Below are 15,485 nucleotides of genomic sequence, written 5' to 3' on the forward strand. Positions count from 1 at the left end.
GGCGGCCCCGGCGGGTCCGAGCCGGGCTCGGTCGCTCTGCGGAGGCTTTAAGGGCCCGGGGATGGGTCAGGATTCCGTCCCTCCCCTTAAAGGCCGCCGCGCCTGCTCGGGACATCCCGGGACGGAGCATCCTCCCCATGCAGAGCATTCCAGCACGGAGCATCCTGACACGGAACATCCTGGTGTGGAAGCCCAAGCCCTACCAGGGTGGAAGCACAGCCCACACTCACCCCGAGGGGAGCCAGACCCTGCCAGGACCCAAACCTGGGCCATGCTTTGCCCTCGATTCAGCAGCAGGGAGAGGCCGGGTCAGCCCGTGCCAGGCTGAGCTGGGGCACAAGGGCAGCCAGAGCAGGGTCCCCCTGTGGGGCACAGACCTGCCCTGGACACAGGGGGTGCTGGGGAAGGGCTGCAAGGCCCTGGGGGCAGAGGAACTGCCAGGTGGGACCTCTCTGATAACTTCTCCAAGGCCCATTTCAGACCCCAGTTTGGGAAATCACTCTGTACTGGGCTTCCCTGCACTCAAGACACCTCATGGGAGAGCAGCCTGACAGGTTCATGGAACAGCCTGGCTGCTTGGAGCCTGCTTCCCAAATCCGTGCTGATCTGAAGGACTGAGGAGTATCCTGAAGAAACAACTGAGGGCTGGGCTTGATCCCTCTGTCCCTGTTCCCACCCTGCCTTCCCAAGGCACAGGGATGGGGGGACAGAGCCCCTGCCACAGCCTGGGGGGCTCTGGGGACCTGCTGTGCTCTGCACTGTGACAAAAAACAGCCCAGTGCCTTCCCACGGGCAAATGGATTCAACAGGCTGTGGAAAAGAGACTTTTCTGGCCCCAGACAAGGGGCTGGGGGTGGGGAAAGGCCCCTGTGCAGGGTCTGCCAGGCCTGGGGGAATGAGACAGAAAGGTGGCAAAGGGGAAAGAGGTTTTAGGACAAGGGGTGGCAGACTGGAGGCTGGGCTTTGGCCACCTGGCAGCTGCTGGCACTGACCAAGGGGAAATCTACTTTCATCCTGTGTGAAGCCAAGAAAGAGAAGCAGCATGAGCCTGGAGAGCTGTGCTGGGATGGAATCCCTTCAGCCCCAAGGGGAAGTGGTGGAGGAGGAGGCTGCCAGCTTCCCGTGCCCCCCAGTGCCCCCCAGGGCAGGGCAGAGCTGCTGGGGGTGCCCAGGAGGAGCTCAGGAGCAGCGCCAGGGCTGGACCCTGCACTGGGGGCTCCTGCAGCGTCACCAGCAGGAACAACGAGGGGACAGGGGAGACATGGAGACAGGGGCACTCCAAGTGCTGCTCCAGGTGTGGCTGGCAGGGAGTCTGGAAGGCTGGGCACAGACCACCACCCCCCTTCCTCCCCTCCTCCCTCACCCCCTGCAGGCAGCTCTGCCCTCACCTGCACAGCCTGGAGCAGGTGAGGCACATCCTGGGCATCTGGACTCTGCTCCGGGGCAGGGAGCACAAAGATCCAGCTGGTGCCAGGTCAGAGCCTGGATGCAGGGATGGCACAGATCATGCAAGGAGCATCCACCATCTCCCCATGACACATGAGCACAGGGAAGGGGCTTGTCCACAAAACTGAAACACAGGAACCATGGAGGAAGTGCTGCCACACTCCAGCTCACCCCTGACACCTCTAAACTGTCCAGGTGCAGCCACAGCACAGCCACATCTCCAAACATTCCCAGGAGAACATCCCCAGGAGTGCTCCCTTCCCAGAGCCTGGTGCTGCTCCTGCCACTGCAGCTGCCCACTTAACCACAGGGAATTAAGACTGATTCCCCAGAATCATGGAATGGTTTGGGTTGGAAGGGACCTCAAGGCTCATCCTAGCCCAGGCCATGTCCAGGGACACCTTTCACTGTCCCAGGCTGCTCCAAGCCCTGCCCAGCCTGGCCTTGGGCACTGCCAGGGATGCAGGGGCAGCCACAGCTGCTCTGGGCACCCTGTGCCAGGGCCTGCCCACCCTCCCAGGGAACAATTCCCAATTCCCAATATCCCATCCAGCCCTGCCCTCATTCAGCCTAAAGCCATTTCCCCTTCTCCTGTTACTCCATGCCTTTCCAATTTAATCTATTAAAAATAAAAATTGGGACTGATATAATACTGCTTCTTGACCTCAGGGAAAAGAAATCATTGCCAGCTGCATGATCAGAGATCCACAAGCCCCACACAATCTGCTCCTGCCTGACTGGAGTCTGGGGTTTTACCAGACAGATGCCACCACTGTGTCACTGGGCAGAGGGTGAACTTCAGCTCCAGGCTCCCTGGGAATGGGGGATTTCTTCCTTTTCTTCCTGCAGGCACCTCATGATCGATCCAGACACTTGTGCTGGAGGGGATGAATGGATCACCACAACATGTGACAGAAAACACAGGAGGAGAACAATGACGAGACAGCAGAAGAGGCCACCACTGATCTGCACCTTCCTGGAGCTGCTGGAATTGTTGGGATCTTTGCTGGCTGCTCCTCATTCCTGATCCTGGGAAAAGCTGTGGATCACTGCGTGTTCATTTATACAAAATGACCTAGAGGGAAACTAACCCAGCCTCAAGTTATTTAAAACAACAAAGTAAGCACTTTATTCCCATTAAGCATGTTGTTTTAGTATCACAATGGAATGATGAGAAAACGTTTACGTTTAAAAAAAAACCCAAAAAAAGTCTCTAAATCCCCGCCAACATCGGGGAGGTTTTCAAGGCAATTTAAAAACAAAGGGAGTGACAGAAGTGCCAAACCAGTCCCAACGTCAGGAGACTCCTCCTCCGAGAGCTGGGCGGGGCAGGAAGGTGGAATGACACGAAGGTACGAATGTCTGAAGTGGTCTTTGGCGCTTCTGCCTCGTGTTTGATACGGACACGATCTCTCCAGACACCTCCAGATGCAACAAAGTGCTACAGGAGCAGAGGGAACGCCCCGGGAGAGGGATTTCCCGACAGCCGGGATGCCCCGGGGTGGGCATTAAGACACATCCTGCCGGCTCCAGCTGCGGCCTCGGGCTGGGCAGGGAGAACTCAAAGGAAGCGGTGGAGCGCGGTGAAGGCAGCGCCGGCCCGGCCCGGCCCGGGGGCAGAGCGGGGCTGTGCCCCGGGGGCGGCACTCACTCCAGGGCAGTCACTATAACTTCACAGTGCCCGGGGGCAGGCTGTCGTTGCACAGTCTGTAATAGCGCAGGTCGTTCACCAGCCTGTGCACGTTCTGCGTGAACGAGGGCAGGTCCTGCAAGGGAGAGAACAAAAACTGCTGGGAACGGAGGGACACTGAGAGGGGCAGGCACGCAGTGGGTGTTCACACCTGAACAGATCCACCCTGACTCAGTCTGAGCCCAGGGAACTCCAGGCTCTGGGGCAGAGATGGTTGCAGAGCTGACTGCAGGGATCCAGGCTCTGCTCCCATCTCAGCTTTGTGCAGTGAGGCCCCAGAGGAACGGGCATGGAATCATGGAATGGTCTGGGAAGGGCCTTAAAGCCCATCCAGTGCCACCCCTGCCATGGCAGGGACACCTCCCACTGTCCCAGGCTGCTCCCAGCCCTGCCCAGCCTGGCCTTGGGCACTGCCAGGGATCCAGGGGCAGCCCCAGCTGCTCTGGGCACCCTGTGCCAGGGCCTGCCCACCCTCCCAGGGAACAATTCCTAATTCCCAAGATCCCATCCAGCCCTGCCCTCTGGCAGTGGGAGCCATTCCCTGTGTCCTGTCCCTCCATGCCTTGTCCCCAGTCCCTCTCCAGCTCTCCTGGAGCTCCTTTAGGCCCTGCAAGGGGCTCTGCGCTCTCCCTGGATCCATCTCTCCCCCAGCTCTCCCAGCCTGGCTCCATGGCCAGTTTCAGCACTAATTCCTGGCTGCTCTCCTGCCAAGGCTCCTGGGTGTCACACACTCCCTAACAAGGGCTGATATTCCTGAAGAACAGTCACCTTCCAGACCCAAGCAACTCCCCCAGGGTTCCATTCTAACCCTCACCCTCTCTCTCAAATTCCCACTCCCTCCCTCAGGACAGGGAACATTCAATGGACAACCCTCAGTAAATGGAAGCCAGAACCTGCTGCTCTGCCATGGTATTCCACACATTTCCTTCCCTGCTCTGCCATGATATTCCACCTTTCCTTCCCACACACGAGGGGTTTGCAGGAATTCTGAGCCTGTGCAGGGACTCTGCTGTCCTTACTGAAACCTTTAAACATCTGGCCAGCAGCTGGAGCGAGATTTAGGCAAGGACAGGAGTGTCCCACTTGGGAACACATCAGCCTATTCCAGTGAAAGCTTCCTCCAGGAACCACCTTCCCTGACTCCCACAGCACCCTGCAGCCTGAGGGGTGATGGCAGCTCTGCCACCTGCACTGGGAACCCCTTGGCTGGGGATTGCTGAGCATGGAAGTGCTGGGAGCAGAAGGCACTGCCTGGAGACATTGCCAGCATGCTCTGGCTGCCAGCAACCAGGACCCTGCAAGTCCTTAGAGCCCCAAATGCCACCTCTGAGCTGATACCCAGACCCTGGGGAAGGACTTCTTTTTCCCATGGAAAATGGCCTCCCTATGTGGCCACACCCGCTGGATGACACTGGGGTACCAACCTGAAAATTTCCAAACTTTGCTGGGTTTCTCCAAAACTGAAACTGCCAACAATTAGGACCCTGCATGCCCTTAGAGCCCCAAATGCCACCTCTGAGCTGACATCCAGACCCTGAGAAAGGACTTCTCTTTCCCTGGAAAACGGCCTCCAATTGCAGCCACTCGCACTTGCCAATAACACGGTGCCAAGCGAGAAATTTGCAAACTTTACTGGATTTCTCCAAAACTAAAGCATCCAGGAAGCAGGACCCTGCAAGTCCTTAGAGCCCCAAAGGCCACCTCTGAGCTGATATCCAGACTCTGAGAAAGGACTTCTTGTGGCAGGTTGCAAGGCAAGATGTATTCTATTACATCTGTAATATAATATGATATATTATATATTATGATATAATTATATAATATTAAATCTGTATTAATTAAATATATATTATATTCAATCTGTATTCATATAATTATATAATATTATATTAAATCTGTATTCTGCCATACATCTGTATGGCAGTTGTCTTTTGTCAAGTGGGCAGTTTTCCTTATCTCTCTCTGAGTGATCACACCCACTCCTCCCTCAGGAGGGGACATCTGCTGATAACAGCTATTAAATGTCACTGCATGGCTGATAAGAACTACAGCATCCCACTGGGAGATGTGAGCCCAGAGGGAGGAGCCAAGCATTGCTACCCAGATAGAATCTGGAGATTCTGAAATTCAAGCATTCCTACCCGGATATAATCTGGAGATTCTGAAATCCAAGCATTCCTACCCGGATATAATCTGGAGATTCTGAAATACCAGCACAGCTTCTCCACTGGATTTCCCAGAGGAACAGCAGCTGCCTCTTCCACTGGATCTTCACAGGAAGACTCCACCCTTTTCTCCAGGATCCCTGCTCCAGCAGAACCAGCCCTGACACTGCAGGAGGCCTGGGCCACAATTCCAATGGCACTGCTGCCAACACCCTGACCCACAGGGTGTCAGGTTGGGTTCTGAATCTGTCACTGTTGTTTTAGTTTACTGCATTGTTTATTTTATCCTTTTATTTTCTTCCCTAGTAAAGAACTGTTATTTCCTGCTCCCATAACTTTTGTTGCCTGAGAGCCCCTTTATTTAAAATTTATAGCAATTTGGAGGTGGGGGGGTTCATCTTCTCCATTTCAGGGGAGGCTCCTGCCTTCTTTAGCAGACTCCTGTCTTTCCAAACCAAAACACTTCTCTTTCCCTGGATAATGGCCTCCAATGCATCCTGGCAACACCACAATGCTGCAGGCCCCTCCTCACCCTGTCCATTTTGAAGTTCCTCCCCAACACGTTCTTCTGGTTGGAGTCCACACCGTCACAGCTGGCCAGGAACTCAGGCAGGAAGGCAGAGTAGAAGCCATCAAAGTCCACCGAGGCCATGTTGTAGGTGGCGATGCCGATCTCCTCCTGCAGCAGGTCATGGGACTTGTGCACCAGCACCTGCAGCAGCACGTTCACAAACTGGAACAGCATCGTGGTCCTGAAGATCTTCTGCACAGGGAGAGGGGCACAGGGTCAGGGGACTTCACTCCTCCCACCGGAGGACAAATCCAGCAAGGACAAAGCAGCCACGGCTTCAGTGGCATCTGCACACGCTGGTGAGCACTGAGATGATTGTCTAAAACAACCCAGATCAAAAATGGCCAAAATAAGATCAATTATTATCAGCCTGAGAGTTAATGTTGAATTTGGCCACATTTACCTCATGGTTTGGGGCTTCAGGGACACCTCCGGGACCCTTGCAGGGCCTGAAGGGACTCCAGGAGAGCTGGAGAGGGACTGGGGACAAGGCATGGAGGGACAGGACACAGGGAATTGCTCTGCTCTGCAAAGCACTGCCAGAGGGCAGGGATGGATGGGATTGTTCCTTGTGAGGGTGGGCAGGCCCTGGCACAGGGTGCCCAGAGCAGCTGGGGCTGCCCCTGGATCCCTGGCAGTGCCCAAGGCCAGGCTGGGCAGGGCTTGGAGCAGCCTGGGACAGTGGAAGGTGTCCCTGCCCATGGCAGGGGGTTAAAAATAAATCAGCCTTACAATCTCACCCAGTCCAAACCATTCCACAATTCCAGGCTATGACTCAAGTTTTAAGCATGGGCAAAGCCACCAGCTCAAGTCCCACTCCAATTCCAGCCAGGTGGTCCCTGCACTCTTGGGAGCCAGGGAATGTGGCCAGGGGCCTGAAATCTCCCCCAGGCACCTGTGAACACAAAGGGCTGCCCTTCAGGTGTGACCACAGATGGGAAACTGCAAGCTCTGCTTTCCCAGGCTGAGCAGATTCCCTGGAGTCCAGATTTAGTCCTCCATGGCAGCAGCTAAGGGTAGGTTACAAGGCCTGGAGGATGGGTCCATGGAGATGGAGACTCCCAGTGGCAGTGAGCTGGGAACAGCAGACACCTGCAGCTGCCCAGCTGGGAATGCTGCAGGCACTGCCTGTGCCACTGAGGGTCTCAACTGCTGCTGCCCCAGACACAGCTCACTGTCCCTGCTCCCCCGACAGATCTGACTGTCCCTGCTCCCTCAGACACAGCTCACTGTCCCTGCTCCCCCAGACACAGCTCACTGTCCCTGCTCCCCCAGACACCCCTCACTGTCCCTGCTCCCCTGACAGATCTGACTGTCCCTGCTCCCCCAGACACCCCTCACTGTGCATCCCTCACTGTCCCTGCTCCCTCAGACACAGCTCACTGTCCCTGCTCCCCCGACAGATCTGACTGTCCCTGCTCCCCCAGACACAGCTCACTGTCCCTGCTCCCCCGACAGATCTGACTGTCCCTGCTCCCCCAGACACCCCTGACTGTCCCTGCTCCCCCAGACACCCCTGACTGTCCCTGCTCCCTCAGACACCCCTGACTGTCCCTGCTCCCCCAGACACAGCTCACTGTCCCTGCTCCCCCAGACACAGCTCACTGTCCCTGCTCCCCCAGACACCCCTGACTGGCACTGGGTGTTCTCTGCTCTCCCTCACTGCCAGAGCATGAAGTGGAGTTGGGATCCCTCCCATTCCCAGTTCCCAGTATCAGGGGGGATTAACTCCATTCCAACCACACAAAGGCTGTGACACAAACCCCCCAAAGCCCGACCTGGACTTCCAAGTAGTTCAAAAGCAGTCCCAGGACAGCTCCCTCCTCTACCCATGCCCAGAGAGCAGAGGCCCAGGCAGGACCCACCTTGTGGTACAGCTTCTGCTTGGTGTTCAGTGTCTCCAGGTAGAAAAGGTTCTGTTTGAACAGGTGAATGTCAGGCTGCAGGAAAGACTGGCCAAACGCCTGGGAACAAAGCACAGAGGGAAGAAGGGCATGGAGAGCACCACAAACATCAGAGCTGCCAGGAAAAACAACAGCATTTTCACCCTGAGCCCAGGAGAAACTCCTGGCAGCCTCAGTGCAGCAAGATCACAAGAGACGGGCAGTTCAGATCAGCTGTGCTGCCAGCAGGTCCATGGGGATGACACTTTGGTGGGAACATGGGCATATTCCTGCAGAGCAGGCTCCACTGGGAACAGGCAGGCCAAGCTGGCACTGGAGAGGGCCAGGGCTGCTCCTCAGGGGTATCACCTGAGGGACCACAGCACAGGGAACAAAGCAGGACACAGCCCAGGGGAGGCTCTCAGTCTCAGCCAGGAACCCAAGCAGTGCCACTGCCCTGATTTAGGATTTGGAGATGGTTTAGGATTTAGGCCCTGGGAGCCTGTGCAGTGAAGAGCCCAGAACAAAACCTGCTGGAGGCTGAGCTGGCCTGGCAGGGCTGCACAGTGTGTGATCAAACATCTTTTCCACCCTGAACACCTCCAAAGCAGGGAACAGGGGATGAAGGTGGGTGAGGTCAGCTCTGTACAGAGACAGGCAGCAGGATTTTAACAGCTCCTCTTCAAGGCATTGTGAGCAGAAGAGTTTTTTCTCCCACATGACCCATTTATTGTCAAATGGACAAAAATGACCCAGATCCCATCAAGACCGAGCCAGTTCTGGCCTTAGATCTCAGGTGGAAATCAGCACAGGAACTATTAATATTCCCCACACAGAGCCCTGGCTGTGGGAACACTTACAGAACATGAAATGGGAGTTTTGTATCAGAGCAACAAGAGCCAAGGAGCAAAACAAGCACTGCAGTGTTGTCACCCAGCCTGAACTGAGATTATTCCATAAATACCTTCCAGAATGAGGCATTCAAGAGAGTTTGGAAGTGTTACACAGCTACAGGTGAAGGAGATGCTTGGACAGCCCTGCACAGGAACCAGCTGGGCTGCAGTGACACCAAAAGGTGGCAGGAGAAGGGAAAGGCCAGAGAGAAACATGGCTCAAGTTATGTCAGTGCAAGAGCTCCCTCTCCACATGTGCACCACAGGGGACCCAGTTTCTCCAGGCACTCTACCAGGGGGAAACTCTCCCAAAGTCCTCCACCAGCAGTCTAAGGTGATCTAGGAATTGCAGGGGAACTCATCTGGCCAGCTCTGACTGAAGAAACTCTTGGAACACAGCCTGTTATTCTTAAAAATTCCAATATCCCAACCTGAGAAGGCTGGAGCTGGCTCTGGGCACACACTCTCTCAAGGGGCTCTAGGAGAGCTGGAGAGGGACTGGGGACAAGGCATGGAGGGACAGGACACAGGGAATGGCTCCCAGTGCCAGAGGGCAGGGATGGATGGGATCTTGGGAATTAGGAATTGTTCCCTGGCAGGGTGGGCAGGCCCTGGCACAGGGTGCCCAGAGCAGCTGGGGCTGCCCCTGCATCCCTGGCAGTGCCCAAGGCCAGGCTGGATGGGGCTTGGAGCCACCTGGGATGGTGGAATGTCCCTGCCATGGCAACCCAAACCAGTCCATGATTCTCCATTCCCCAGGGCAAAGCCTGTCAGGTGTTACCCCCTGACCCTTCTCCACCAGGGCTTGTGGTACAGCACTCAACAAGACCATGGGAACTGAGGAAAACTTCCCAGCACTGGCAGCTCTCCCCACTGCCAATCACAACACTCAGAATTAAATGGGTCAGTGGCAGTAATGTATTTTTATAGCAGGATGAGGCTTGCAAAAAAATTAACATTCCTTCCTCATGCCTGCATGGCTCTGTGCCTTGTGAGCTCAGCAGCTGGGTCACTCCTCAGCAATTGTCATTTTCAGCAGTTTAGGGAGGCAAAACCTCACTCAAGCTCATCTAAACCCATCACCCACATGTGCCCAGGTGGGACCTTCACAAGAACAAAGACCCTGAGGGGATGGAGCATGTTCAGGAGAGGGAACAGAGCTGGGAAGGGGCTGGAGCATCATGAGGGACTGAGGGAGCTGGGAAAGGGCTCAGCCTGGAGAAAAGGAGGCTCAGGGGGGACCTTGTGGCTCTGCTCAACTCCTGACAGGAGGGGACAGCTGGGGGAGTCCCAGGGAACAGGGACAGGACAAGGGGAAATGGCCTCAAGTGCCAGGGGAGGTTTAGGTTGGATATTGGGAAAAATTTCTTCATGGGAAGGGTGGTCAGGCCCTGGCACAGCTGCCCAGGGCAGTGGTGGAGTCACAATCCCTGCAGGGATTTAAAAGCCATGTGGATGTGGCACTTGGGGACATGTTTAGTGGTGGCCTTGGCAGGCTGGGGGAATGACTGGAGTCAATCTCAGAGGGCTTTTCCATCCTTAATGATTCTGTGATTCCCTGTTTAGTGCTCCTCTGCAGGACAGGCTCTGGGCAGTGGTGGGAAAGGTGAGTTACCTGCATGATGGCACTGAACTGGGCTTCATTCTCCATCTGCTCCTCTGCCACTCCCCTCTGCACACTGGCCAGCACACTGGATTTGAAGAAGTACCTCCAGTTGTGGTGCAGCACCCGGAAGAGGAGCTCAAACAGCTCTGCCTTCACATCAGGGGATGAGCGCTGCCAGGAGAGGGGACAGAGCTCAGGGCAGGCTCCTCTGCTGGCATCCCACCCACACCTGGGCCCACCCACGCATCAAAGCACTTCTAAGGGAGCACCAGAGCCAGCAGCTGTAGGATCATGCTGAAAACACATCCCTGACTCTGGGTTGTACCTCCTGCTTTGACCTCCTGCCTAATTTTAGCTTCTCTTGAAATCCCTGACAAAATCCTCCACCCACTCTGTTTCCAATCCCACTGACTGCTCCCCCCCAGGGTGTTTTCTCTCCACACTTGCAGCTTGTGGAAATTCAAAGCTTCACAGCTGCCACTGATACCTGGGGTTTAAGTTATTCTGTTCTGTTTTGGTGTGCAGCTTTTAGCTTTATATTAAGTGTTACTAGGATCTTTTCATAGGGTGGTGAAGACAAAACAATCCTATTCTAGCTGGAGACTCAAGGACAATCTCTTCAAACTTCAGGCCCAAAGCATAAACAACGTGAAAAGAGGAGGGTGGGCAAGCAAGGAGGATGAAACTTCATCATTTGAAGCTATTAATTGGACAGTTGGCTCCTGTATGCAAATGGACTAAAACTTATAAAAATGTGAGATCTTGTGACCAAGCTCTTTTGTTTCCATCATGGAGCCCCCCAGGCAGAGCCACGACTGTGGAGGATGGGTCCATGGAGATGGAGACTCCCAGTGGCAGTGAGCTGGGAACAGCAGACACCTGCAGCTGCCCAGCTGGGAATGCTGCAGGCACTGCCTGTGCCACTGAGGGTCCCAACTGCTGCTGCCCCAGACACAGCTCACTGTCCCTGCTCCCCCGACAGATCTGACTGTCTCTGCTCCCCCAGACACAGCTCACTGTCCCTGCTCCCCCAGACACAGCTCACTGTCCCTGCTCCCCCGACAGATCTGACTGTCTCTGCTCCCCCAGACACAGCTCACTGTCCCTGCTCCCCCAGACACAGCTCACTGTCCCTGCTCCCCCAGACAGATCTGACTGTCCCTGCTCCCCCAGACACCCCTCACTGTCCCTGCTCCCTCAGACACAGCTCACTGTCCCTGCTCCCCCAGACACCCCTCACTGTGCCTCCCTCACTGTCCCTGCTCCCCCAGACACCCCTGACTGTCACTGGGTGTTCTCTGCTCTTCCTCACTGCCAGAGCATGAAGTGGAGTTGGGATCCCTCCCATTCCCAGTTCCCAATATCAGAGGGGTGGTAACTCCATTCCAACCACACAACGGCCGTGGCACAAAACCCTCAAATCCTGACCTGGATTTCCAAGTAGTTTAAAAGCAGTCCCAGGACAGCTCCAGCCTCTTCCCATGCCCAGACAGGACCTGAGCTCTGGTACTGCCAGGGTGTGGCCTTTGAAGACCCTTCAATAAAAATCCACTTTATTCCTCTTAACTCCATCTAGCCTCTGTTCCAGCTCCATAAGGCATCACCACCCCCCTGTAGCCATGATATTTTCTGAAAAATCCTTTCCTTAGGATTTTTTCTCCTGAGAAGCTGAGAGGCCTCAGGAACAAAATGTAACCAATGGTTATCTGCTGCTGTGGAATGCAACAGGTGCATCTGGGATTGGTCTCATGTGGTTGTTTCTGATTAATGGCCAATCACAGCCCAGCTGGCTCAGACTCTCTGTCAGAGACACAAGCTTTTGTTATTCTTATTTTTCTATTCTTGGCTAGCCTTCTGATGAAATCCTTTCTTCTATTAGTTTAGTATAGTTTTAATATAATATTAAAATATAAATATAAATTTAAATATAAATATAAAATAATATAATATATATTTATATATTATATATTATTTTATATTCATATTTAAATTATATATATTATATATATTATATATGTTTTATATAAATATAAAATATAAATATAAATTTTAATATAATATTAAAATATAAATTATTATTTATTATCATAAAATAATAAATCAAGCCTTCTGAAACACGGAGTCAGATCCTTGTCTCTTCCCTCATCCTGGGACCCCTGTGAACACCATCACACCCCCCCAGCAATGCCTCCCCTGCCCTGCCCTGGGAGCTGAATACCTCTGCAATGATGGGATAGACCTGCTCCATGCACAGGGAGATCACACTGGGCAGGAAGGGTTTGAACACCTGGCCTGGCTCCTGCACCACCACCTGCAGGATCTTCAGGAACTTCTCCACCACGCGGCAGCCCGTGCTGCCCTCGTGCAGGATGCTCTCTGCCAGCTGCTCCCTGGGACACAAACAGGCATTAGGAACATCCCCAGGGATCCAAAGGCTCACCTGGTTTACAGGAAAATAAGTGCTGCCTCTAAGATGCTCCATTAATAGTGGCCAAGCACATGAAGGTACAGAAGGGAGGGAGGTTTGACTGAGGGTTGACAGATCCCCCTCCCCAACAAAAGATGAGTGAGGGGACACTCTCAGACCTTGGGCAGGAGCTAAGAGGGAATGTGAGAGTCCAGTTCAACACCCCACACAGCCAGCAAGTCGGTGGGAGAGCTGGGATTGCACAATGGCAGCTGTGACTTATGGGCCCTGGGTCTCTCCGGACTTGGAAGTGTTTTCCCCAGATTCACCCCTGGGATGTGATGAAAGTCACAAAGGCTGCAAACAGCCCACTTTAGGGACAGGGACCAGCTGTCTGAGCAGCTCCTCAGATAAACCATCCTGAGGGGTAAGAAAGAGGTGACCAGGGTTGGGCAGTACCTGGTGAACATGTTCAGGAAGGTCTGTATGATCTGCTCAGTGAAAGGCACTCCCATCTGCACCCTCAGGCCTTGGAACAGGGTGAGGAAGAAGCTCAGCATCTCATCTGTCACATCTAAGAGAGGAGAAAAGCAACAAGAACATGTTAAGGAAACATCCAAGTGCCTCAATAAGTCTTTTATGTTTAAGTCTGAAGTTTGCTCCTCCTGTTCAAGGAACCCCATTTACTCTTGGGAATTTACCAACAGGGTTGTCTGAGAAACTGAAACCATCAGCTGGTTCCTACAGGGCTTCAAGATTGTTCATCCCCTTCCAAAACCTGCCAGGGATGACCAGCACAGGCAGCACCCAACCCCTCAGAGCAACCAAAATCCTGGCAGCAAGGCCTCAGTGTGCTCAGAGTGCTGGGACAAAGCTCAGGAGCAGCTCCAGGCCCATCTCCAGTGCTCACTGCTCATACAGGGTTAACAGGAAACACCAGGAAATCCAAAACACCCGCAGAGCTCGGGGTGGAGGAGACAGAATCCAGCTTGTTTTTTTGGCAGGAACTGAGAAGACTCTTCTATCCTCAGAAGTGAGCACATGGTGGTGCAGTGAGCTGATCAGCACCCAGCTATCCTTCACCCACCCCAATAAAACTGGACAACCAAGCTGGAGCTGCTAAACTCCTCCCTCATCACACAACCTTGGATAGCCAATAAATGGCAATTGATGAGGCTGTTCTGAAGACAACAGCTCCCTGGAGTCACAGCACCTTTGCTGCTGCCTTGGATCCTCTGCCTTTCACTGCTTTTGTCTCCCCTCAACCCCCACCACTGAGAAAATCCCACCCAGCTCCAAGGGGAACAGGAGGAAGCACCTGATGTGACACAAAATGCAAGCTGCTGCCCAGCAGGCTGCCAAGGGACAGTCCTGGCTCCATCTCAGGGAAAGAAACCCCCAAATCCCACATCATTTGACCCAATCTGATGACAACTATTCCTCTTAATAGTAAATACAGCCAGAGAGGGTATTTTAAAGCTTTTTTTTTTTGTGCTCAGGAGCAGCTCCTCTTTGAAACTGTGACAATCCTGCCTGGATCCTGGCTGGCAGGGATGTCCCTTCAGCCCAGCTCTCCCAGCACACCCAGGCACAGCAAACCCACACACTCCACACCCACACCACAACTCTGCTGCTGCTCTGGGTGTCACCAGGAGCTCAGAAAGCTACTCACAGCATGACCCCTGGCCTGAGGTTATACCTGACTGATGAATGAAAGCTGGGAAGAGGGCTAGTGAGACCTGCACGGATTCTTGCAGCGACTGATAACAGATCTGCCGGGACTTGGTGGATTCTCCAGAGACACTTTCCACAATGTCTTCCAGAACGCTCAGTGTCTGGTGGATGATCACTTTGGCTGCAAAACAAGAGGAGTGATGCTTCTTGCATGTGCCAAAACTGCTCACAGATAAGAGGAAGAGAAATTAAGCTAACATACAAAGTAATTAAAACAACTGACGTGCGACACTGCAGATTTCTGAATGATTTTTAAAGTGATCCTCAATAAAACCCAAAATCACCCCAAACTAGGCCCAAAGCATAAAGTTTCCCTGCCCCCTTGCCAGGAGTTTCTTTGCATTCCTCCTATATAAACAAACCCTCTCCAGTACTTCCCAAGGAAGAAATTCTTATTTCCCCCCTTCATTTTTTACAACCACAATCTTTGTTAATGCTGCTTCCAGCCAGTTTTCTAATACTACACAAGAGGTTGTTCAGTATTCCCAATGCAATCCTTACTATTTCAACTGTTATCCCAACCCTGGTCCCAGGAAGACAGCACTCTAATGCAAGAGTTTACAGCTGACCTGGCATGGGAGTGCCCTGTACAGAGCAGAAAAGCCTCTAAAAACAGAAAGAAAACCCAACCCACTCCTTCCCCACCCTCCCCATATACGAAACAATTTCTCAGCTAAAATAACCACTGTCAAATCAGCTTAATGACACTCCCCAGTGCAGCAGGAGTGAGCAGGACACTGGTACTTACTGTCCTCCAGCTGCACCTTCCTCTGGGGCAGGCTGGCCGTGGCCTTGAGCTGCCGGTAGTCGCGGGTGAGGGCGGACACGAGGCTGGCGTGGTTGGTGGAGCGCACAGCCCACTGCTGCTCACTCTCAGGCAGGTTGGGCCAGGGCAGCAGCAGCACGTTGGACAGAGCCCTGCACACCAGCACCTGGGCCTGGGAGGGACAGCAATCACAGCCACTGAAAGGTTTGGGTGGGAAGGGAGGGTAAAGCTCGTGGTGTTCCACCCCTGCTTTGTGCATCTCTGGTGTGTGGGGTGAGCTCTGCAGAGCTGCTTGGACACTGAGGATGGATTGCAGCTCCCAAA

General features: G+C 53.7%; 1 protein-coding gene across 2 annotated transcripts in view; it reads right to left on the reverse strand.

Annotated features, from left to right (window-relative positions):
- Positions 1 to 2,548: 2,548 nt before the first annotated feature.
- The window catches only part of XPO6 (exportin 6), a 64,619-nt gene continuing 51,682 nt past the window's right edge, over positions 2,549 to 15,485 (reverse strand). For both annotated transcript variants that reach the window (XM_066560987.1, XM_066560986.1), the window contains exons 17-24: positions 15,144 to 15,333; positions 14,361 to 14,516; positions 13,121 to 13,235; positions 12,473 to 12,644; positions 10,264 to 10,425; positions 7,738 to 7,836; positions 5,834 to 6,064; positions 2,549 to 3,212 (exon numbers count right to left, since the gene is read on the reverse strand). In XM_066560987.1, the coding sequence (XP_066417084.1) occupies positions 3,111 to 3,212; positions 5,834 to 6,064; positions 7,738 to 7,836; positions 10,264 to 10,425; positions 12,473 to 12,644; positions 13,121 to 13,235; positions 14,361 to 14,516; positions 15,144 to 15,333 (1,227 nt within the window). In that variant the 3' untranslated portion in view covers positions 2,549 to 3,110. The remainder of the gene's footprint in view (positions 3,213 to 5,833; positions 6,065 to 7,737; positions 7,837 to 10,263; positions 10,426 to 12,472; positions 12,645 to 13,120; positions 13,236 to 14,360; positions 14,517 to 15,143; positions 15,334 to 15,485) is intronic.

Source organism: Molothrus aeneus, chromosome 16 (genome assembly GCF_037042795.1).
Source record: "Molothrus aeneus isolate 106 chromosome 16, BPBGC_Maene_1.0, whole genome shotgun sequence".
In the NCBI taxonomy this organism is placed as follows: Eukaryota; Metazoa; Chordata; class Aves; order Passeriformes; family Icteridae; genus Molothrus; species Molothrus aeneus.